Source organism: Schistocerca americana, chromosome 10 (genome assembly GCF_021461395.2).
Source record: "Schistocerca americana isolate TAMUIC-IGC-003095 chromosome 10, iqSchAmer2.1, whole genome shotgun sequence".
In the NCBI taxonomy this organism is placed as follows: domain Eukaryota; kingdom Metazoa; phylum Arthropoda; class Insecta; order Orthoptera; family Acrididae; genus Schistocerca; species Schistocerca americana.
This window is the reverse complement of record NC_060128.1, coordinates 143,580,165-143,605,146: the sequence shown is the minus strand read 5'-3', so window position 1 is coordinate 143,605,146 and position 24,982 is coordinate 143,580,165. Positions and strand designations below refer to the sequence as shown.

The 24,982-nt window shown below is 38.9% G+C and overlaps 1 protein-coding gene across 1 annotated transcript in view; it reads right to left on the bottom strand.

Moving 5' to 3' along the window:
• Nucleotides 1–24,982, bottom strand: part of LOC124552612 (unconventional myosin-Ia) — a 730,641-nt gene that overhangs the window by 32,786 nt on the left and 672,873 nt on the right. The window contains exons 22-23 of the mRNA XM_047126936.1: nt 15,560–15,695; nt 7,701–7,853 (exon numbers count right to left, since the gene is read on the bottom strand). Coding sequence (XP_046982892.1) covers nt 7,701–7,853; nt 15,560–15,695 — 289 coding nt within the window. The remainder of the gene's footprint in view (nt 1–7,700; nt 7,854–15,559; nt 15,696–24,982) is intronic.

Below are 24,982 nucleotides of genomic sequence, written 5' to 3'. Positions count from 1 at the left end.
GCAATGTTTCCCTTGGTCTTACTGACACATCCAAGGATAGCTGTTTTCATGTTTGCAACATGCTGCAAACATCAATAGTCCAGCAGTAGCTGCAAACAATGTTGCAAGATATACTTAAAACTCAGTGTAAATAGAACTTAGAGTTTATTGCCAATGTTTTGCTTAACATTTCACAGAATGTAATGTTGACACGTGTCTTATGTCATTGCTGGGGACAGGAAAGCTTCACAAAAACAATAACACAAAACTGGCAATCTTTACAAAAGTCTTTTGATATTTGGCATTTTCCTCTGTGACTAACAAAAATGTCATTGATCTGAGAGCAGTATTTTACTAATACTGGTGTCTGGTAGTTACTGAAAATAGAACTTGTATTTTGCCTTTTTTTTCTCATGGCTAAGGTACATGTATAATCTTGAAATAACAGTTCATTTTCCACATAAATATTTGTGGCTCCAGGTATGGTGTCAAATGAAGACAATACTTCCAACAAATTTCAGTCTGCCATATAAAACTACGCCTCTGTGTCAAATTAAGAGAGTTTGAAGAGCATGTCATTATTGAACCCTCCACCTTGCACCCTATGGCGGTTTGCACAGCATGTATGTAGATGTAGATAGTAGGAAAGTTATTTTTGATACTGAAACCAGCAAGCATTTGAGAAATATATAAGGGCAAGAAGGGAACTCCAGAAACCATTGAATTACACCTTCAAACTAGGCTAACAGCTATTTTGACCACAGATCAATGCCAGTTTGTGTGCAGCCCTATGTTCTGGTTTTAACTATAGGATGAAAATCATTAACTCTATTAATGCTGACGTGGCAAAGATCTGTTCTGGAACGGTAGTCCCAGATGTATAGTTTTTCTGAAGGGATACAAATCTTTTCACAATTTAGTGCAAAAGGAACATCCCATGCTAGCTACAAATTAGGATACTGTCAAATGTCTCATACTCTACTGACAGCCATATTGTCTTCCATTTTCAAGTACAGATTCTGGATGGCAAAGAGAACTCCGATGCTATGACAACGCCTTCTTTTGGAAAACTTTCAAAAATGTTCAGTTGAAGAATTTTTTTTCTTCATTTTCTTATTTTATTTCTTTATTTTCTTTATTATTAGCATAAGCAATTTATTTTGAGTAATATAAATGAACATGTTTTGAGATATCAATAAATACAAAGTAATTTGTAGGTACATTTTCATTTTAAACATAACGCTGAAAGACAATGCAGTGCAACAAAAGTAAGGAACTAACAACAAAACTGGCTACAAATAACACAAAAAATGAAAAAAAAAACAGTGTGTGTGTGTGTGTGTGTGTGTGTGTGTGTGTGTGTGAGAGAGAGAGAGAGAGAGAGAGAGAGAGAGAGAGAGAGAGAGAGAGAGAGAGAGAACACTAAAATTGTATATTTACATCTACATGATTACACTGTAATTCAAATTCACAATTAAGTGCCTGGCAGAGGGTTCATCAAACCATCATCAAGCTGTTTCTCTACCATTCGACCCTCAAACAGTACATGGAAGAAATGAACACTTAACTCTTTCTGATTTCTCTTATTTTATTATGATGATCATTTCTCCCTATGTAAGTGGGTGCCAACAAAATATTTTCACACCCTGAGGAGAAAGCTTGTGACTGAAAATTCATGAGAAGTTCGTGCCACAGCAAAAAATTCCACACCAATTTGTGTATCATATCTGTGATACACTCTCCCTTATTTCATGATAATACAAAACGAGCTGCCCTTCTTTGAACTTTTTTGAAGTCCTCCATCAATCTTATGTGATGTGGATCCCACACTGCACAGCAGTGCTCCAGCAGAGGGCGGACAAGTGTGGTGCATACAGAGTCTTTAGTAGATCTGTTACAAAGCACTTGGCCAATAAATTGCAGTATTTGGTATGCTTTCCTCACAACATTGTCTACATGATTGTTCCAATTTATGTTATTTGTAACTGCAATTCCTAGGTATTTAGCTGAGTTTACAGCCTTTACATTTGTGCCATTTATTGTGTAACTGAAATTTTTCGTGCTCATGTGAATGACTTTGCACTTTTTGTTATTTAGAGTCAATTGTCACTTTTTGCACCATACAAACATCTTGTCTAAATCATTTTGAAATTCATTTTGGTCATCTGATGACTTTACATGGTGGTGAATGACAGCATCATCTGCAAACAATCCAAGAGGGCTGCTCAGATTGTCTCATAAGACGTTTATATAGATCAGGAACAACAGAGTGCCTACAATACTTCTTTAGGGAGTGCCAGGTATTACTTCTACTTTACTTGATGACTTTCCATAAGTTATTATGAGCTGTGACCTTTCTGACAGAAAATCACAAATCCAGTCACACAACTGAGACAATACTCAATACTCATGCAATTTAATTAGTAGTTGCTTGTGAGGAATGGTGTCAAAAGCCTCCTGGAAATCTAAAAATATAGAATCAATTTGAATCTTTGTTGATAACACTCATTACTTTGTGAGAATAAAGAGCTAACGGGGGTTCTACAAGAGCTATATTTTTTGAACTGTGTTGGTTATTCATAATGTTTGAACACAGTAAATGTGCACAATGTTTTAGTAGTAATCACTGCCTTGAATATTACCCTGTCTTCCACTTTTAAGCTCTCAGGTTTTCAAATCTTGTCCAATGCAGTCCCCAACAATCAGTCTTTCCTTCTCATCCTGTACGGTAAGTCTCCCCTGATCCGCAGTTCTAGGTGACTTTCCCAAAATCTACCCCTTTTCCTAGAGCTCTCCAGTCCTTTTCCTTCAGCCTTCTTCCTTCCTCTTCAACCCTTCTGTCTGAAGAAGGAGTCACTGGCTCTGAAAGCTTTTATGTGTGTGTTCTACTGCTTCTTGGTTAGTAGATTTTTTTATCTATCTTATCAAAGTTGACACTACATTTCAAGGTTCTGTAGAACTTCATTAATCTTAGGGATATGGCATTCTTTTAAATTTTGCATGCTTTTTTTTTTTGTTGCTCCTGGAATAGTGCCCTGATCTGCTTTGTGTACCATAGAGGATCAGTACCATCCTGTGTTGTTGTGGTCTTCAGTCCAGAGACTGGTTTGGTGCAGCTCTCCATGCTACTCTATCCTGTGCAAGCTTCTTCACCTCTCAGTACCTACTGCAACCTACATCCCTCTGAATCTGTTTAGTGTATCCATCTCTTGGTCTCCCTCTACGATTTTTACCCTCCATGCTGCCCTCCAATACAAAATTTGTGATCCCTTGATGTGTCAGAACATGTCCTACCAACCGACCCCTTCTTCTAGTCAAGTTGTGCCACAAATTTCTCTTCTCCCCAGTTCTATTCAATACCTCCTCATTAGTTATGTGATCTACCCACCTAATCTTCAGCATTCTTCTGTAGCACCACATTTCAAAAGCTTCTATTCTCTTCTTGTCCAAACTATTTATCATCCATGTTTCACTTCCATACATGGCTACGCTTCATACAAATACTTTCAGAAATGACCTCCTGACACTTAAATCTATACACAATGTTAACAAATTTCTCTTCTTCAGAAACGATTTCCTTGCCATTGCCAGTCTACGTTTTATATCCTCTATACTTCAACCATCATCAGTTATTTTGCTCCCCAAATAGCAAAACTCATTTACTACTTTAAGTGTCTCATTTCCTAATCTAATTCCCTCAGCATTACCTGAATTAACTCGACAACATTCCTTTATCCTCGTTTTGCTTTTGTTGATATTCATTTTATATCTTCCTTTCAAGATACTGTCCATTCCTTTCAACTGCTCTTCCAGGTCCTTTGCTGTCTCTGACAGAACTACAATGTTGTTGGCAAACCTCAAAGTTTTTATTTCTTCTCTATGGATTTTAATTTCTACTCCAAATTTTTCTTTTGTTTCCTTTACTGCTTGCACAATATACAGATTGAATAACATCGGGGAGAGGCTACAACCCTGTCTCACTCCCTTCCCAACCATTGCTTCCCTTTCATACCCCTCTACATTTATAACTGTCATCTGGTTTCTGTACAAATTGTAAATAGCCTTTCGTTCCCTGTATTTGATCCCTGCCACCTTCTGAATTTGAAAGAGAGTATTCCAGTCAACATTGTCAAAATCTTTCTCTAAGTCTACAAATGCTAGAAACATTGGTTTGCCTTTCCTTAATCTATCTTCTAAGATTAGTCATAGGGTCAGTATTGCCTCATGTGTTCCAACATTTCTGCGGAATTCAAACTGATCTTCCCTGAGGTTGGCTTCTACCAGTTTTTCCATTCGTCTGTAAAGAATTCATGTTATTAGTTTGCAGCTGTGACTTATTAAACTGATAGTTTGGAAATTTTCACATCTGTCAACACCTTCTTTCTTTGGGATTGGAATTATTATATTCTTCTTGAAGTGTGGGGGTATTTCACCTGTCTCACACATCTTTCTCACCAGATGGTAGAGTTTTGTCAGGGCTGGCTCTCCCAAGGCTATCAGTAGCTCTAATGGAATGTTGTCTACTCCTGGGGCCTTGTTTCGACTTAGGTCTTTCAGTGCTCTGTCAAACTCTTCACGCAGTATCATATCTCCCATTGCATCTTCATCTACATCCTTTTCCATTTCCATAATATTGTCCTCAAGAACATTGCCCTTGTATAAACCCTCTATATACTCCTTCCACCTTTCTCCTTTCCCTTCTTTGCTTAGAACTGGGTTTCCATCTGAGTTCTTGATATTCATACAAGTGGTTCTCTTTTCTCCAAAGGTCTCTTTAATTTCCCTGTAGGCAATATCTATCTTACCCATAGTGATATATGCCTCTACATCCTTACATTTGTCCTTTAGCTGTCCCTGCTTAGCCATTTTGCATTTCCTGTCAATCTTATTTTTGGGATGTTTGTATTCCTTTTTGTCTGCTTCATGTACTGCATGTTTATATTTTCTCCTTTCATCAATTAAATTCAATATATTTTCTGTTACCCAAGGATTTCTACTAGCCCTCGTATTTTTATCTACTTGATCCTCTGCTGCCTTCACTATTTCATCTTTCAAAGCTACCCATTCTTCTTCTACTGTATTTCTTGGCCCCATTGTTGTCAGTCATTCCCTAATGCTCTCTCTGAAACTCTCTACAACCTCTGGTTCTGTCAGTTTATCCAGGTCGCATCTCCTTAAATTCCCACCTTTTTGCAGTTTCTTCAGTTTTAATCTGCAGTTCATGACCAGTAGATTGTGGACAGAGTTCACTTCTGTGCCTGGAAATGTCTTACAATTTAAAACCTGCTTTCTAAATCTCAGTCTTACCATCCCTTATTAATTTATTTAGTATATATCTCTCAACTGCAATCAATACTATTTCTTTGAATTTAAACCACACCTGTTCTACACTCACATTACAAAGATTTGAAAGAGTGGAGACTGTCTCTTAGGAAAGTCTTGAGCAAATTTTTATCGGTTTTTATTTTATTTTATTTTATTATTATGTTTTTTTAAAGATGTATTTTGTGTTTTTTCTGGTGGGTTTGGATGTAATGGTGAAAATAGTTCCAAAATTACCCATTACATGAGGCAATTGTTCCTTTCACTAGCCATTGTTTGTGTAAACATTTTACTCATGCCATTGGCTTATTTACCTGTCGAGTATGGGAGCTCATGGATTGAACACTGGCTCAAGAGATGGAGAGTCTTGGTACCTGTATTGCTGAGAGCTGTGAAACCATACAAAATACTCCACGGATACATCAGTTCACCCAGGATTCAATGTTACAGTGGACTGATTAATGTGTCAATGATAATGGAGAGCATTACGAACACTGCATGTATGAAATAGATTACTGCTGTAGGCTGGTACATTCTGTTCCTGGGTGTTTTTCATAATTGATGTACTATGAGTTGCAACATACAAAATACAGCATTTCTGGAGCCATGTACGTATACTACATTTTATTCTCACATGTGTGTCTTTAAATTCTGGCTGTACTTTTGGTTGCATTCTGTATATTGTGTGTGCAAGTTCCTAACACTGCGAATATCACACTGTGTAAAGAGTACAACAAATATTGTATCAAAGCTATAAATCAAACTCTTGTTATGTCTGAAAAATATTTGGGCCCTTATTTACAACAAATGAACAAAGGGAGCAGAAAACTGAAACACAAATGAATTACAGGGTTTATGCATAGAGTCTTGTTACCAACATTCTATCAAAATGAAAATGTGGAAAAACAGTTTATGCATGCAACTTACAACTAACTAGATGGTTACACAAATGAGCAATACATATTAAACCAACAGCTATAGTTCACAGCAGGTTGACTTCATCATCATTTATGCAATCACAATAGTTCACAGAAACAACATAAATAAAGGAGCCATCTTCCCACAAATAATATGATATGTAGCTCAGTTCCTGTTGTACTTGGAAATGATATTTAACTATTCATCTTATTAAAATATACAAAAAGGAAATGGCCTTCTAAATATCAGTCTTTAAATAAGAACAAAAATGTCATCCAAAAACTATATTTGCTAAGAAAGATTGAACCATAAACACCAAGTCTCAAGTTTCTGGAGAAACGTCTTTTTCAGTTTAACTTTACACTAATTTTCTCTTTTAGGACTGATTTACAGCAATTTCCCATTTCTTGTAATGTAATTGTTGCTGATAATGGAAAAATTTAACAAGAGAGCAATGCTTGCAATGACCTGGTTTTGCCACATCTCGCTACTGATCGAATGTCAGTATGTGATTCAGCAACATCAGTGCCAGAAAATACCTGTACCATGTAACACATTGCCTAGAATACAACTGAGTTTGACTGGGGGGCCTTCTTGAAGAATACAGAGTACAGAGATTTAGATTAGGTTACCCTAGACACAAGATCAAGCCATAATACAACAATAATCAGAGAACATAATTTAATAGCAGAAAGTCAACTGTGAAGTCATAATTTAGCATATAGTTGCAGGAAATGAAGGTACACACGACCAGCAAGTCAGTCATGTAGGAAATGTGGCCACACTGGAGAAACCATCAGTTTCCGGATCCGTATTTATTGAGATTGTTTGGCTCTATCATTATTCCCTACTCACTCCTTTCATTTTTGCCCATAGTAGTCGAACACCCTGTATATAGTTAAGTAGTCCGTGTTCAGTATTTGAAGAGTAATGTTAATAGTGTCAGTCAGTTTGCTCTGTCATCTGTGTCGCTATGAACAGCCACTTGTTTATGTAATTTATGCTTCTAAGTCTTTGCGCATTACTGACCTATTCTGTAATAACTGAGAATTTTCTTGCAGGCAGTATCTCATCTACATTGTGACCAGTAGCAACAAATATGCGTAAATGGAAAATCACCCTTGTCAGTGTATCCTCAAATTATTTCAGAATTTCTTACGTCACATAGCAGTCATCAAAAGGACATTTACAGAAAAAGAAGATGTATGAGCCATCGGACAGACCAGTAATGTTACAGCACATGTGTGAATAAAAATACTTTCAAAATTCTGATTGAAGAGCTGATTGAACTACTATGTTAATAGCACACAGCTGGCTCTAAAATGTAGTATGTAGTCAATGTGGTTTGATACTGCTAAACTGTTTCCTCAGCTCATTTTCTGCTACAAAATTATGCCCTTTCCTGAATAAAGTGCAGTTTAAATTATGGCTATTATGCATCCATTTCCATCTTGAGAAATGCACAGCCAGTTATTACTCACTGCTCGCACGTGGAAGACTGCCACATCGTCGATGTAGGGACTCAGGGACAGCCGGTAGATCTCAGCGGCAGGCACTCGGTACTTAATCTGTAGCGTCCGCTGGTCTAGAATCAGCATTGAGCTCGTTGACAGCACAAACAGGATTGGCACAAACTGCAAATTTTATAACACATTGGTTACTATCTGGCTTGTAATAATTTAGAAATTACAAAGAATTAACTGCACATAAGATAATATGAAATAAAGAAAAATAGGATTATTATCAGTACATTTGATATATATGGTCACAACAGGCCCTTGAGTATGTACATTATGAATTAATAATTATGAGTCTCTGTGCAGCAGAACTTTATTGTATAAGTTGGTAACTGTAGATATGGGATAATATTTAAAAAATACATTCTTCAACTATACTGAAAATGTAACTGTCAGGGAAAATAATTGTATACTAAAATTGTACCTTGCAGAAGCCAAAGACATCTCCTCTGAGACCAATAATAATTTAGTAGAATCCCATATCTGGGAGCAGTATGCAAAAAAAGGTAATGTGTGAGATCTAAAAACATTATTCCAGTACATTCTACTTCTTCAGATACAGTAGTAAACTCGGCATAAGAATAAGAATAAGAATCTTTATTAGCCGTTCAGTATTTTCTTATACAATGGGCTTCGTCAATAAGTTCAATTACGGTATAAAGATGGTTATATTCTCATAACAATGTATATATAAATCATATGAATGTTAGTGTAGTACAATAGCACACATTTGGAATTTTATATATTGTTAATTTTACAATAAAAAAGAAAACATTATAGAAATTTATATTAAGCGGGGAGTATTCATGTCGATGGCATTAGGTCATTATCATATACATATTGATAACACTACGTCATTATCCTAAGATATTGATACAAATATAGAGCACTCGAAATAGGTCTGTTATGCCTATATGTTAGATATTATTTTTCCAAATTTAGGTCCTACTACAGGCAGAGGTACCTTTCTCTATGTTAAAACAGCAAATCTGCCATATTACAATCTTTATATTGATCAACTGGATAAAATGCTTTACCTTTGAGCCATTGACCCAATGTTGTCTTCAATTTACTTTTAGATATTGTTTGTACAATTTTAGGGAGCATATTAAACAGTTCGAGGCCTACATATTTATAACTATTATGTGTCTTGGAGAATCTAGAGTATGGCAGATCAATTGTGTGGTTTCATCTTGTATTATGGGCGTGGACAGATGACCTAAGGGGATATTGAGCTATGTTTTCTTTTACGCGTAATATGCAATAATAGATGTACAAACAAAGAACTGTCATGATGTTAAGTTTTTTGAAATGTTCCCTGCATGTATCCCTAGTAGATAAACCCACAATACATCGAAGAGCTTTTTTTTTGCCATCTGAAAATTGATACTGAATTGGGAGAATTTCCCCAGAGCAGAATACCATATGAACAATAGGGGTGGATATAAGCAAAATATGAATGCAGCAGTAAGTTTTGGCTGACATTATCCCTAAGCTTATAAAGTAGGAACATAGCACGTGCAAGTTTAGAACAGACAGCAAAGTTTCTGGTCAATCATCATTCCTAACAGTTTAACAGACTTATTTTCTTTGTTTGATACCTTCAAATTAAAGAATATTTCCTCAGTTTTTGTTTCATTTATGTATAGGGAGTTTGCACTAAACCAATGAACCGACTTTTCAAATATTATATTATTTTTTTCTCGTACAGATTCAAGAGTGTGTCCTGAACTGATAATAGTTGTATCGTCCGCATAGAGGACTGTTTTACAGGGTAAATGCTGTGGCATATCATTAACATTCACTACAAACAGGAAGGGCCCAAGTATGGAGCCCTGTGGCACACCTCTTTTTATTGTTTTTGGGTTTGACAGCTGCTCATTTACATAAGGAAAACCTGTGGCAAATAAATATAATGAAGTGGGTATATACTGCATTATGTGCCGCGATTGCCCTAAGAAATATAATGTGCTAACCAGTAGATCATTTTGAAAAATATTTCAGGAACACCTTAATTTACATAATCCCTAACCTGCATTACCAATACACTTCCACAACACAGGGCACAGCATCATGACCCCTTTAGAAAATATTCTGGATAGATTACAGGAAGCAGAAATTTTTAGATATAAGAAAGGAAATGCGCAGTTCAGGTTGAATGATCAATTAGGATTAAAGCACCATAGCATTCTGGCTAGCTTTGATTGTTTATGTGATTAAGTACTCATATGTAATAAAATTCAGTATTAGTTTTGCTTGTAAAGGGAGTGACTCAGCACATCTAGTCATGAGTAAATGACATCACACTGTCCACATAGAAAGTTTCCATTCCATCTTAGTCACTTGTCCGGGTCACTTCTACTCTTCCAAACACTGGGTTGCCCTGCTGTCACCCACTTTATACAATTCCATAGAGTGATTTGCATTGTTCCCTGATCATGTTAGGAGTGACAATTTTTTATTGCCAATCTGGCCTTGTAACAGATTCTTAGTGTTCTCTCACTATAAAACACTTTTTCTTTGTCTAGATGCAGGCAATTTTAAAACACAGTTCTGTAACTACATGACCCATCCACCAGTAGTTTTTATGAAAATAATTGATTGTGTCATTGATAGGCATACACAAAAAAGAAATAATACTTGTCAGCTTTTGGATCATTTCTTGGACTAGAATACAAATACACACAGAAAACACGCATGCACTCACATGTGCATGCCCACACACACAGACACAAACACAAACACACACACCTATGCCCTCACATGGCACTGGCTGGACACACGATGCATTTTGGCAGGTGGAATAGGTTGGGATGGAGGTTGTGTCAGGTGAGATGGTTAGAAGGAGAGAGAGATTGGGGTGGGTGGCTAGCAGGTTGGAGGCAGGCCTGTCAGTTTGACAGCTAGGAATGTGAGAGGGAGTGGTGGCAGGTGCAGGGTCCGGAGCCGTTGGGGGAGGCTGCCCATGCTGAAGATGGATGGCTTTGGGACAATGCTTGGGAGGAGGTGATAGGATGGAGAAAGGAGAACTATTTGGTATTGGGTATGGGGCCAATGGGATAGCGGAGATTGAGGCAAGGACAGTTTCAGGAGTGTAGGATGTGTTGCAAAGATAACTCGCATCTGCATAGTTCAGAGATTCTGGCAGTGGAGGGGAGTATCCACATGGCCCAGGTAGGGAAGCAGCCATTGAAATTGAGCATGTTATGCTCAGCTCCACATTGTGGCACTGGGTGATCAACTTTGTTCTCAGCAAGAGTTTGGCGATGGCCATTCATCCTGGCGGACAGCTGGTTGGTAGTCAGACCAATACAAAAAGCTGTGGGGTTATTGCAGCAATTTGTTGTTCTAGATGGTCTGGCCTCTGGCCTGTGACAAGTCTGGACTAGGAGGTATTGGACTGGATAGGTGGATGGTACATGTTTTGCACCTGGTGCTTCCACAGGGACATGATCCTTGCAGCAAGGGATTGGGAGTGGGTGTGACATAGGGATGGACAAGGATGTTATGTAGTTTGGGTGGGGAATGGAACACCACTTTAGGAAGGGTGGGAAGGATATTCAGGATATGATGAGAGATAATCAAAACCCTGATGAAGGATATGGTTTAGCTGTCCCAGTCCAGGGTGGTATTGGATGATGAGATAGGGTGCTCCTTTGTAGCTGATTCTTAAGGGGGTAGGGGGATTAGGGGTGTGTGGGGAAGGTACTATAAATCTGTTGGCCGATTTAGTTTAGGGGGTAGTGCCTGTCTGTGAAGACCTTTGTGAGATCTTCAGCACAGACCCCACGCCTTTCCATCCTCCCTCCCATATTTCTAGCCAGCTGACCATCCGCTTTGCTCTGAACTGCTAGCCACCCCCCACCCTCACTGTTCCCCCCCCCCCAACCCCCCTTCCTGTAGCCAGCTCCAAAAAAGGCAAGCAGCCCCACAATCAAAAAAAGTTAAGCAATGATCTTTAGAATGCAAAGGGAATCATACTCACAGGCTTCTTAGAGAAAGAAAAACCTACCACTAGGCAATTCTACAGTGAGATATTGGACCACTTCAGCTAGGAATTGAAGAGAACATGGCACCTTCTGGAGAAGAAAAAAATGCTGTATCACCATGAAAGCATGTCAGCACATTCATCTGAAGGTGTCAAGACAGAGACATATTTTAGAGAGCTCGACAATTCATCCTTTTTTGTAGGGATTAAAAAATGGGGAGCACTTCGAGTAAAGTGTATATTGTCAAATAAACATTGAAATATAAAAACAAAGATGAGGTGACTTACCGAACAAAAGCGCTGGCAGGTCGATAGACACACAAACAAACACAAACATACACACAAAATTCAAGCTTTCGCAACAAACTGTTGCCTCATCAGGAAAGAGGGAAGGAGAGGGGAAGACGAAAGGAAGTGGGTTTTAAAGGAGAGGGTAAGGAGTCATTCCAATCCCGGGAGCGGAAAGACTTACCTTAGGGGGAAAAAAGGACAGGTATACACTCGCACACACGCACATATCCATCCACACATACAGACACAAGCAGTCTGCTTGTGTCAAGCAGTCTGCTTGTGTCAAGCAGTCTGCTTGTGTCAAGCAGTCTGCTTGTGTCAAGCAGTCTGCTTGTGTCTGTATGTGTGGATGGATATGTGCGTGTGTGCGAGTGTATACCTGTCCTTTTTTCCCCCTCAGGTAAGTCTTTCCGCTCCCGGGATTGGAATGACTCCTTACCCTCTCCTTTAAAACCCACTTCCTTTCGTCTTCCCCTCTCCTTCCCTCTTTCCTGATGAGGCAACAGTTTGTTGCGAAAGCTTGAATTTTGCGTGTATGTTTGTGTTTGTTTGTGTGTCTATCGACCTGCCAGCGCTTTTGTTCGGTAAGTCACCTCATCTTTGTTTTTATATATAATTTTTCCCACGTGGAATGTTTCCTTCCATTATATAAACATTGAAATATAAATAATTGTTTTAAAGAAAGAAAAAAAAAAGAACGCATGTCTTGATTCTTAACACAGGTACTTACTAAAGCATCCTTGTACTCCTAAAATATTGTTACATTACTGTTTGCATTTTCTGTCCCATTTAAATACTGTCTTTACCCAATTATAAGATAAGGTTTTTTGCCAAATTTGTCATTAAAAAATACAGCATCTTCTTATATTCATAGATTGAACAATTGCTGCTGAGGTTAACATTTTTCCATAGTTTAATAGAGTATATAGGGGCTGTATTACATTTGAAGATCAAACTTTGGATAATGAAGTTACGTACAGATGGATTCTGAAGAAGTCGGAAGGGCAGGACTGGGCAAAGGATATTCATGTTCAGACAGGTTCAAGATTTTCCAGTAGACTGACCCGCTCAATACAGTATCGACTTTGCTTGAATGATCAAGTGACATTTGAATTGGGCGGCGCTAGTGCAAGGGAAAAGTGAGAAACTATGAACCAGCCACTACAACAATCTAATGTCCTGCTTAAAATTTGACAATTTTGTGAAACACTGGAGGAAATAGCACTAAATTCTACAATCTTGTAAACTGCTGTTGTATTTGAACAGGTTTGCAAATGTTCTTATACATGTATGGGTATCTCGTACAAACATTAATGCTGCCTTTTAAGGGAAGGTAATATTCTAAAGCGGAAATAATGCCCTTTATAAAATATTACGTGATTCCAAACCAAGATTAATATTTTATTTGATTATGAGAGACTGTAATGATTTACTAAGTGGGTTGCAAATGAGAAATTATGTCACTGTTCATGTATTAGAATACCAGATAAAAATATTACCAGCTTTTAATCAACTTTAACATATGACAGTGATGTTCAGATGACAAAATAAGGAAAATTATTCCAGAATCAAGGTCTAACAAATGAAATCCTTCACACAAAGCTGACTGTAATTGTTGTGAGAATAAATTACAACCGCAGGACCCATTGTGAAGACAGTACCAACAGACGTTCAGTAGATCATGGGGCAAGTGTTAGTTTCAGAATATCAGTGAATCGTGATTGCAGTTTTTTATTTAGGTATTAGTTGCTGTTGTTACAAATGACCAGCACCCTAGAAGATATTGCAGTCCGTGTTTCACAGTTGCGCGATTACAGCACTATGAAAGGGTTGGAAGGGGACAGTGATACCAGCCTGGCCAAGAACTAGATGAGTGTGGGGAGGGGAATAGTAAGCCAGCAGCAAATTACATCATGTTTTCAACCATGGGAATATGTGCTGCGTAGTTTGGTTTTTTATGAGCATCTACCTTGTTTAAGCTGCAGTTTGCCTGAATCTAGTCAGAATTGAACTGACTTTAAAACTGGACAAATACTGCACAATAGTATTCATTTTTGGAGGAGATGGTAAAAGTGTAGATAGGGGCTAATGGTGTACTTATGTGTTTATGCTACAATGTTGTCAGTGCTCACTGTGATGTATGACAGGAACTGAAGAGGGTGTGTCAGCTGCTGGTTCCACGCAGCCAATGAGAGAGCAGTGGGCAGACAATATGTTTGGGGGCAAGTGATGTAAAATTCTCACATCAGTAAAGAAATGAAATCTGATATGTATTCGGGTAAAAACATATGTGTTCTCAGGTCCCATGGTAACTACAGCCTCAGAAATTGCAACATATTCAGAAGCAGCAGCCAAATATTTGTGACAACAAAGATATAATAGTTACTATTAAAATAAGTCTTGATCACAAATTTATTTGTTCTGGTAACTGGTTTCAACCATGCCTGTGGTCATTTTCAGACCAAAATGCTGTATGAGCAGGAGCCTCCTTCTGGTGGTAAATCACTGCAGGTTAGTAAGCAAAAATATAGAACAGAAAACAGTCTGCAAATTGAAGTAAACCGTTTCTTTTTGTTTATTTTATTATTCCTTGTTTTGTCAAAATGTAGATAACCAACAAATTGCATCAATTTAGAATAGATATAATGTTAAATTTCTAGGCAGATACTTTATGCCAATACAATAGTTTGTAATTTTGATTAGTTAGAATATGTTAACAACAAATTTTTCTCAAAGGGGGGGATCGTCTTACACTCAGGTAAATACAATGCGTCATTTCTATTACTTAAACACCTTGGGCCAAGCTTTGAAAATTCTCACTGCAGTCGAGTGGATGGGTCCCAAATAGTTTTGGGGTTTTGTCGAGTCTATACCATGATGCGCTGCTGCTGTCATCTGGGTGAAAGACAGATATACATACTGCAAGGTATGTTTGTCTGATTATATTACTCACAAGTGTAAATGCTTCTTGGACAAATAGCTTCAAATACAAACCTACTCAACCATTCAAGTAAGTTGATACCCCTTCCCAAAGTCAGATATTGTAAACTCTTGGGAGGAGAACAAGCTATCTGATGTGCACTTATCTTTTACATCCATCTCAGCTTAACGTATGTGAATTTCTTCCTGCTTTGTATCTTCCACCATCTGTACAACTCATTCTCTTTCTTTCTGACGTGTCTCCTTTACCTTTTGCATAATGATAAACTGTCAAAATATGAAGTATCATCAATGTCAGTGTGAGTAATTAACTGAGAGTTGTGCAATTACAAAGATTACTTCATGTTGTGTAACACATCCATTACAATATCCTTAAACATAGATCTGTGTTGTACAGATTAAAACTGTTCTCACTGAATCATTATCATGTACCTTTAAGCTGTCTCTTGATGATTTGCACCTTATACTTCCAGGCTACATATTCCCCAGTGCACCTTTATATTTCCCAGTGTACCAATACATTAGAATTTATATAGGGTGGCAGAAACAGTAACTCCTTTCAATTTGTTTATGATTAATATTGTATTATGTCTTATATACTTACCTTCCCACTAGATCGGGTTATCTTGTTGATAATGTCAGCAAAGACAACATACTGATCATTCGTTTCTACACACGTCTTCTTCCACTGCACATTTTGCCTCAGACGCACATAATCACCCAGGAAAGGATGGGATACACTAAAAAGAGACAAAGCAGTATGTTTGTGTTACCACTTTTCTAAATTGCAGATCACATTCAGTTAATGTGGGCTGAATTATTAAACTACCAGAGATATGTATAGTATTTGAGAATTCACCATTTCAGGAAACTCAACCTAATGCCACAAAGAATATATTTGTTTCAATCTTTTTACATTGGTATACCATCTATTTATTTTATAAAGCTCAACAATTACATCATTCAGAGAAGAATTTGATTTCTGCAGTCATTACAATCATTAGTATTTTCAACCACAATTAAGTTTTCAGATAAAGAGTTTCAGCCATCCTCAGACTGGTGTGCTCCACAGGGGGTCGATGCACAGTCAGTGGGTGACTGTGTAGGTGTCAAAGAGAGCAGGGGTCAAACGTGGTGCACTGATAAGTATTGTGTCAGTACAGTCCAGTGACAACAGAAGGACAGAGTTAAAGTAAAGATGGCTTGAGAAAAAGGAGAATTCTCCAGTAAACTAGCCACATTCTCAGTCTTATTTATGTCCCTATTAGCATCTCGCTTTTATTTACATATGAAACAATGGAAACTGCAGGCTGGAATATCAATAACAAAAGGGAAAGATAAACTGCTACTCACTACAAAGATAACATGTTTAGTTACAGACAGGGACAACAAAAAGACAGTTACACAACTAGCTTTCAACCAAAGACTTCTTCAGAAAGGAAACACACATACACACATACCTTCACACAAGCAATCACAACTCACACAGATGTGATCACCATATCTGGCAGCTTGGACTGGAATGTAACTGTCACATAGAATGGAAGAAGCAATCTGGAGGGGGTGGGAAAGGGGAAGAGATAGCAGGGCACCGATGGAGAGAGAGAGAGAGAGAGAGAGAGAGAGAGAGAGAGAGAGAGAGGAATGCTGCGTGATGGAGTGTGCAAGGACTACACTGCTAACAGGTGAAGTGTCAGGAAGCTGTGGGGCACAGAGATGAGCAGGGAAGGAGGAAGAGTAAAAAAGAAAGAATGGTGAGGGGGAAGCAGGTAGGTGCACTGGCAGAGGGCGCCACAAAAACAGGGTGAGGGGACGAAAACAAGGAGGAGGTGACAGATCAGAGGGGCAGAAACTTTTAGATAGAAGTTGTGGATGTTATGGTAGGCCAGGGAAATTTTGGGAGCAGAGGACGTCTAGTAAGGACAACTCCCATCTGCAAGCTTCAAATAAGCGAGTGGTGGAGGGGAGGATGCAGATGGCCTGGGTTGTGAAGCAGCATTGAACATTGAAATCAAGCATATTATGTTCAGCTGCATGTTTTGCCACAAGGCTGACTATTTTGCTCTTGGTCACAGTCTGGTGGACAGCTGTTTGGTAGTCATACCAATATAAAAAGCTGTTAAATTATTGCAGCAGAACTGGTATAAGACCTGGCTGCATTCACAGGTGGCCTGGCCACCTTGCTTTTTAGCATCTGGAGGGGCATTTTTCTGCTGACATGCTATTGATACCTTGGAGAACCACTATTAAGCCCCTTCCCAACCCACAGAGATTATAATTAAAAATGCAATAAGGAGTTATTTGTAATAATTACCCATATGATGAACAGTAATATCAGGGAGCACACATTTCCAAATATATTGAAGAAAAGTACAGTTAAACCTGTGCATAAAAAGGATCGAAAGAAGAGCTATCAAACTTCAGGCCCATATCACTAATACCAATTTTCGGTAAAATATTTGAAACTGTCTTGTTGACACAACTTATTGGTTATTTCACAAAGAATAATTTACTAGTAGAAACACAGCATGGCTTCAGAAAGCATCACAGTACTATTACAGCAATTATCGAATTTCTCCACAGGGTGTATGATGCCCTGAATGAGGGAATGCAGACAACAGGGATATTTCTCAACCTTACTAAGGCATTTGACTCAGTGAACCATGAGCTACTACAAAGCAAACAGGAAATTCACAATATAAATGCCATATCCATACAACTACTGATCACTTAATCTAACCAATCATAAGCAGTGTACAAAGCTGAGTTATGAAATTAATGATCAGGTCAGACATTTCCAATCCAGCTATGAAACAGTAAAACAAGGTGTACCTCAGGGCTCTGTATTGGGCCCTCTCCTTTTCCTGGTCTACATGAATGATTTAGAGGCACTCTGGACTCGCAATTAGTAAGTTATGCAGATGATACCTCACTTCTGTTCTTTTGCAAAACAAACTAATGACTTGACATTGGCTGTAACTGATGGCTTAAGTCAGATAACTACTTACTTCCATGATCAAGGTCTAAAAGTCAATGTTAGCAAATCCCAGCTACTACCATTTAAACTTGATAATTCATACCAAACCTGTATTGATAATATTAGTGGCATCAAAAAGGAGACACTAACAAATGTAAATTTTTGGGGATATACCAAGACGAAAATCTTATATGGGTAGACCATATCAATTTTGTATGCAATAAAATCAGCAGTTCGCTGCACTTAATTAGCAAACTATCAAAATTAGTCTCTGAACAAACATTAAAAACTGCTTATTATGGGACAATATTTGCATATATTAATTATGGAGTAGAGGTATGGGGATGTGCTGCTGATAGACACATGAACAGAATCCTAACAATGGAGAAAAGAGCAATCAGGACCATGCACCGACTAGGACACAGAGATTCATGCAGGGAAATCTTTGTAAAACATAAATATCTAACAGTATATTCCTTGTATCTGTACAAATTAACAACATTCTTTGTGGACCATAAAAATAATGAAACTAAGTGCTCTGATGTGCATACACATAACACAAGACAAAAAGATTGCTCCTTCAGAAACAGAACCAAACTAAAGACAACAGATCATAGTCCTTGGATTAATGGCCAGATATGGGTTAACAAACTGCAAAGTGCTATAAGATGCCACAGAGGTAAAGTATTCAAAAGGGAATTAAAATAATTCTTAACTCTCAAATCTTTGTACTCACTGAATCAATACTGATATTAAAATGTAGGTATTCTTAAATGTAGGCCTAACCCTTCCATCTATACGATGTACTATTCTGAGGTGATTGTAATATACACTATCTTTGTAACAACATTATGTAAATTCAAATACCTATACTATGTAACAACTGTATGTTGCATTATGAAGTACTGTACCATATATTGCCAAGTGCATCATCTGTTAAGTGGCTTCTTGTACATGTGAATTGCAAATTCCTACTGTTTGCACAAAAACTGAATAAAAATGCTATTATGTTTGCAAAAGTCACCAGTTGGTGACTATATACAAAAAATATAATAAATAAATAAATAAATCTTCACTAACCCCTTGTAGCACCCAGACCCTGCCTAGCTGACCTTTTCAACTTGCCACATGCCCAAAAACTCCTTACCAACACTCCTCCAAATCAAGAGCCAAAACATTCCCGTAACAATTTCGTTAGCCTTTCCACCAAAATCCTCAGCTGCACAGAAGTTTTAGTCTTATCCAAAGGCCTCACCTTTAGCCCTATGTCCAAATTTAACCATGTTGGACTTGTCAAAGACCTACTCTCCCCCTTATGATGCCTGCAGTAGAAACACTTCTTTGCCACCAATCAATCCAACCAAGGCCAACAAATCCCATCATTGAACCCTGCCTCTCCCAGTTCATACCACCATCCAACTATGACCCCCCCCCCCCCCACCCTCCCACCTAACTACTCCATGGTCATTTTCCATGAATTCTGTACCTCCAACTTTGGCTCATCATCCTTCCCCAGCTTCCCCAGGTCCCTTCTTAATAACATGAACTTTTCAGCAGAGGAAAGAATAGCCATACACAATCTCAAAACAGAGATTCATTTTGTAAGTGTAAATTTGGCTAGTCTGTAGTGCAGTTTTCATTTCTTCTGAACTGCCAGCTACTTAGCTCAGTGAGGCATCAGTGTCCATCGGTGACGCATCAGGAGGGTAGCAAATTCCATATCTAGGATTCTGTCTGCTTTTATAGTTTACTTCTTCAGTTAGTCTTGATACGATGAGTAGGATGTGAACATGCTGTGTGCAAATACAGGAGGAGCTGGCCACAGTTAACAAATAGCTGAATGCGCCTTTGGCTACTGTCAGTTACCTGCATGCTGCTGCCTTGGTGTGTAGCACTGGCAGAGAATATGGTGCATCACATGGGACACCTCATGTATCGCTTGTTTCACCCATGGGCTCTGGTACAGAGGCACCTCCTAGTGTATGCGGCTTAGTGGATCCGCCCTCACTCCAGAGTGAGTGATAGGTGATAATGTGTTTGCATTGCTCGAGGTGGTGGGCCAGTGTGGAGAATTGTTATCTGGCCTCACCCCTTCACCTTGTGAGTGGACAGGTGGCTGCTCCTTCAGTGGAGTCCGAGCAAGCACACAGGGGAAGGGGTTTACTAGTTATTGGGAGCTCCAACACTAGGCACATTATGGAGCCACTTGGACAGAGAGTGTTCAGGGTTGGAAAGAAAGCCAATGTGCACTCAGTATGTCTGCCGGGGGCCCTCATCTGAGAAGTGGAGGCAGCTTTGCCTGCGGCAATTGAGCATGCAGGATGCACTCGTCTGCAAGTTGTGGTTCACATTGGCACCGACTGCACCTGTGACATGGGTTCCGAAACCACCCTCAGTTCATACATGTGGCTAGCAAAGTGGTGAAGGCTGCTGGCCTCACACATGGGAAGCAAACAGAGCTCACAGTTTACAGCATTTTTCCCAGAGTTGATCGGGCTCCTTTGGTTTGGAGCTGAGCAGAGGGTCGCAACCAAAGGATTCTGGACTCTGTGACAGTGTTGGCTGCATATTTCTAGACTTATGTTACCAGTTGGGAAGATAGATCATGGGTGTACTATACAATGGAAGCAGCTACTTATGTAGCAGAGTAATTGTGGCGTGCACATGAGGATATTTTCGGCTAGGAGGTAATTTGAGGTACTCTGATGAACATTGCTAGTTGATACACTGCAAGGGAAGTCAGACTGTGTTCAGAGTAACGACATTTCAGCTGTCAAAATTGTATCTGTAAACTGTTGAATTACTTGTAACAAAGTTCTCAAATTTACTGCCCTCCAGGAAAGTTCTTGTGCTCCGATTATTCTCGGGACTGACAGCTGGCTGAAACTCGAAGTGGAAAGCTCTGAGATATTTAGCAAGTCATGGAACATGTATTGGAAATAGAGATCAGAGCCCACAGGAGGGAGAGTGTTCACTTGCAATTGACAAAAATATTGTCTCTATTGAGGTCAAAGTTGAGTGTGACAGTGTAGTTATCTGGTTGTATTTAATAGGTCTAGGTGAAACCAAGTTAGTTGTTGGATGTTTCTACTGGCAACCAGATTCTGCTGTGACAGTTCTAGTCATTCAAAGAATGTCTACGGGTTGTATTTGAAAACAATAAAGTATATACTTCCTAGAAGGAAATTCCGGTTATTTTTGGGTCCCCCCTCATACATCATACAATGCTGTAAAATCTGTTTACATCCTTAGACTGAATTTAGAATTGCTTTTCTTCAGCACACTCTAACCATGAAAAACATCCCCATACATTGGCAAACAATCTAAACAAGAACCCTAAAAAGTTTTGGTCATATGTAAAATCGGTAAGCGGATCTAAATCCCCTATTCAGTCACTCGTTGACCACGATGGCACCGAAACAGAGGACGACCGAAGAAAGGCAGAAATACTGAATTCAGTGTTCCGAAACTGTTTCACTGCGGAAAATCGTAACACGGTCCCTGACTTCAGCCGTCGCACGGACGCCAAAATGGAAAATATTGAAATAAACGATATCGGAATTGAAAAACAACTGCTATCACTTAGTAGCGGAAAAGCATCCGGACCAGACGAGATACCCTTAAGATTCTACAGTGATTATGCTAAAGAACTTGCCCCCTTTCTATCAGCAATTTATCGTAGATCGCTGGAAGAACGTAAAGTACCTAGCGACTGGAAGAAAGCGCAGGTCGTTCCCATTTTCAAGAAGGGTCATAAATCAGATGGGAATAATTATAGGCCTATTTCGCTTACGTCAATCTGTTGTAGAATAATGGAACATGTCTTGTGTTCTCGTATTATGACGTTCTTAGATAATACAAATCTCCTTCATCATAACCAACATGGATTCCGCAAACAGAGATCATGTGAAACTCAGCTCGCCCTATTTGCCCAAGAAATTCACAGTGCCGTAGACACTGGCGAGCAGATTGATGCCGTATTCCTGGACTTCAGGAAGGCATTTGATACGGTTCCGCACTTACGTTTAGTGAAAAAAATACGAGCTTACGGAATATCGGATCAGGTTTGTGATTGGATTCAGGATTTCCTAGAAGAAAGAACACAACATGTCATTCTTAACGGTTCAAAATCTGCAGATGTAGAGGTAATTTCGGGAGTACCGCAGGGAAGCGTGATAGGACCTTTATTGTTTACAATATACATAAATGACTTAGTTGACAACATCGGTAGCTCCGTGAGGCTATTTGCAGATGACACGGTTGTCTACAAGAAAGTAGCAACATCAGAAGACTCGTACGTACTCCAGGAGGACCTGCAGAGGATTAATGCATGGTGCGACAGCTGGCAGCTTTCCCTAAACGTAGATAAATGTAATATAATGCGCATACATAGGGGCAGAAATCCATTCCAGTACGATTATGCCATAGGTGGTAAATCATTGGAAGCGGTAACGACCGTAAAATACTTAGGAGTTACTATCCGGAGCGATCTGAAGTGGAATGATCACATAAAACAAATAGTGGGAAAAGCAGGCGCCAGGTTGAGATTCATAGGAAGAATTCTAAGAAAATGTGACTCATCGACGAAAGAAGTAGCTTACAAAACGCTTGTTCGTCCGATTCTTGAGTATTGCTCATCAGTATGGGACCCTTACCAGGTTGGATTAATAGAAGAGATAGACATGATCCAGCGAAAAGCAGCGCGATTCGTCATGGGGACATTTAGTCAGCGCGAGAGCGTTACGGAGATGCTGAACAAGCTCCAGTGGCGGACACTTCAAGAAAGGCGTTACGCAATACGGAGAGGTTTATTATCGAAATTACGAGAGAGCACATTCCGGGAAGAGATGGGCAACATATTACTACCGCCCACATATATCTCGTGTAATGATCACAACGAAAAGATCAGAGAAATTAGAGCAAATACGGAGACTTACAAGCAGTCGTTCTTCCCACGCACAATTCGTGAATGGAACAGGGAAGGGGGGATCAGATAGTGGTACAATAAGTACCCTCCGCCACACACCGTAAGGTGGCTCGCGGAGTATAGATGTAGATGTAGATGTAGATCAGCTTCTCCATACTTCACTATTAGCACTACACATGACCGTGATGGCAGGTAACATTCTCCAGATGTTCACTAATCTCAAACCATTCCTTCAGATTGCCACTGGGTATAGCATGATCCACCATTTCAAATCACTCACCTCCAGTCACCCACTGTCCAATAGCATCACTCTTTATATCCCCCCAAGCATTGCTTAGCACTGATAACAGAAATGTGTGGCTCGTGAGGAGCTGTGTGACCATTGTATCACATTCTTCTTACCTCCCCATGCTCAGTCATTATGCTAACTGGACTTCCAGTAACACACTTTTATCAGGGTCTATACAGGGACAAGGAAAAAAAAAATCCCGGGTTTTTTTTCCAGATATCCCATTTAAAAGATGCCTTTTTCTGGGTGAAAATACACTTTTTCCATGCTAAGTGACACTGGTTTTTCCATAGTTTTTTCCATCAGTACTGTAAAACTTATCAATCCCTTGAATGGTTAATGTTTTATACACTGGTGTAAAACTTCCTGGAAAAAAAGAAAATATAAAAAAAGGAGGAGAGAAATTTTGGAAAGACTTTTAATGACAAAAAAGGAGAGAAGTTTTGGAAAGACTTTTGATGTGCAGCAACATATAAGTTGCATATTTTTGTATTACGAGAGTATAAATTCGAATTGCAACAAACACAGTGCGTTAGTATCCCAAGCATTGAAATCAAGATAGCGATGTCCTTTTGTAAGTCAGTCATATCTAATGCCACATGATCTTGCCAGCCAATGACAGCAGATATTCAGAGCACAGGACACATGTTATAGTTTGCCAATAGCAAGATCAATGTTACTTAGCATGAACACACAAAGAGGAAACGTTAACAGTTTACATTAATATACATAAATAAACTACAAGAAAAGCTAAGCTTTCACATATAATATTGGTCTTTTTTTGCATGTGTTATTCTTTAAGATACATCACACAAATGTGCCAGTAAATTTAAAATTATGACATAAATGTCTGGTGTTCTGTGCTCGAAATTCTTGTAAGTAAAACACTCATTTCCATTGTTATGAAGGATTACATAGTCTTCACCCTACGACCTTTGATATAGTTTTACTGTTCGCAGACGCTTGTGCATGCACAATGGTTTGTTGTTGTAAATGGCGCATTTCCTTTCCCACTGAAGTTTTTTTTTTTTTTTTCCTCTCGTTTATATTTTATTGCTGCAGTATCATTTTCCAGCAGCAGAATAGAGTAACAGTCTTTGCTAGAGAATCAATTCTTACCAGTCAAAATTACAAAAATTTAACTTGTCCCAGGTCGTATACACTCTGTTTATATGAGTGATTCCTTCTGGCAGTTTCATGTGATTTTTTACAAAACGCTCCAAAATGCTCAACAGTCCCTATTCATCCACACACGAGGTCTTCCAAGCCTTAGTTTAGCAGGGGTTGTCCTTTTGTGTTTCCACTTCACAATCCCATCACCAACAGTCACCTTGGGCAGCGGCAGAAGGTGCCCCTGATTGATTTGTTACTCAGATTACACCTAATAACTAGTCCATACTCGAAATCACTTATCTCTCATTCTCCTGTTACTGACAACACAATACTCCCTACCATCTTCTAGATTAGATTAGATTAGATTAGTACTTGTTCCATAGATCATGAATATGACACTTCGTAATGATGTGGAACGTGTAAGGTTAATAAAAGGTGTCTATACAAGATACACTACTGGCCATTAAAATTGCTACACCAAGAAGAAATGCAGGTGATAAACGGGTATTCATTGGACAAATATATTATACTAGAACTGACATGTGATTACATTTTCACACAATTTGGGTTGGGTGCATAGATCCTGAGTAATCAGTACCCAGAACAACCACCTCTGGTGGTAATAACGGCCTTGATACGCCTGGGCATTGAATCAAACAGAGCTTGGATGGTGTGTACAGGTACAGCTCCCCATGCAGCGTCAACACGGTACCACATTTCA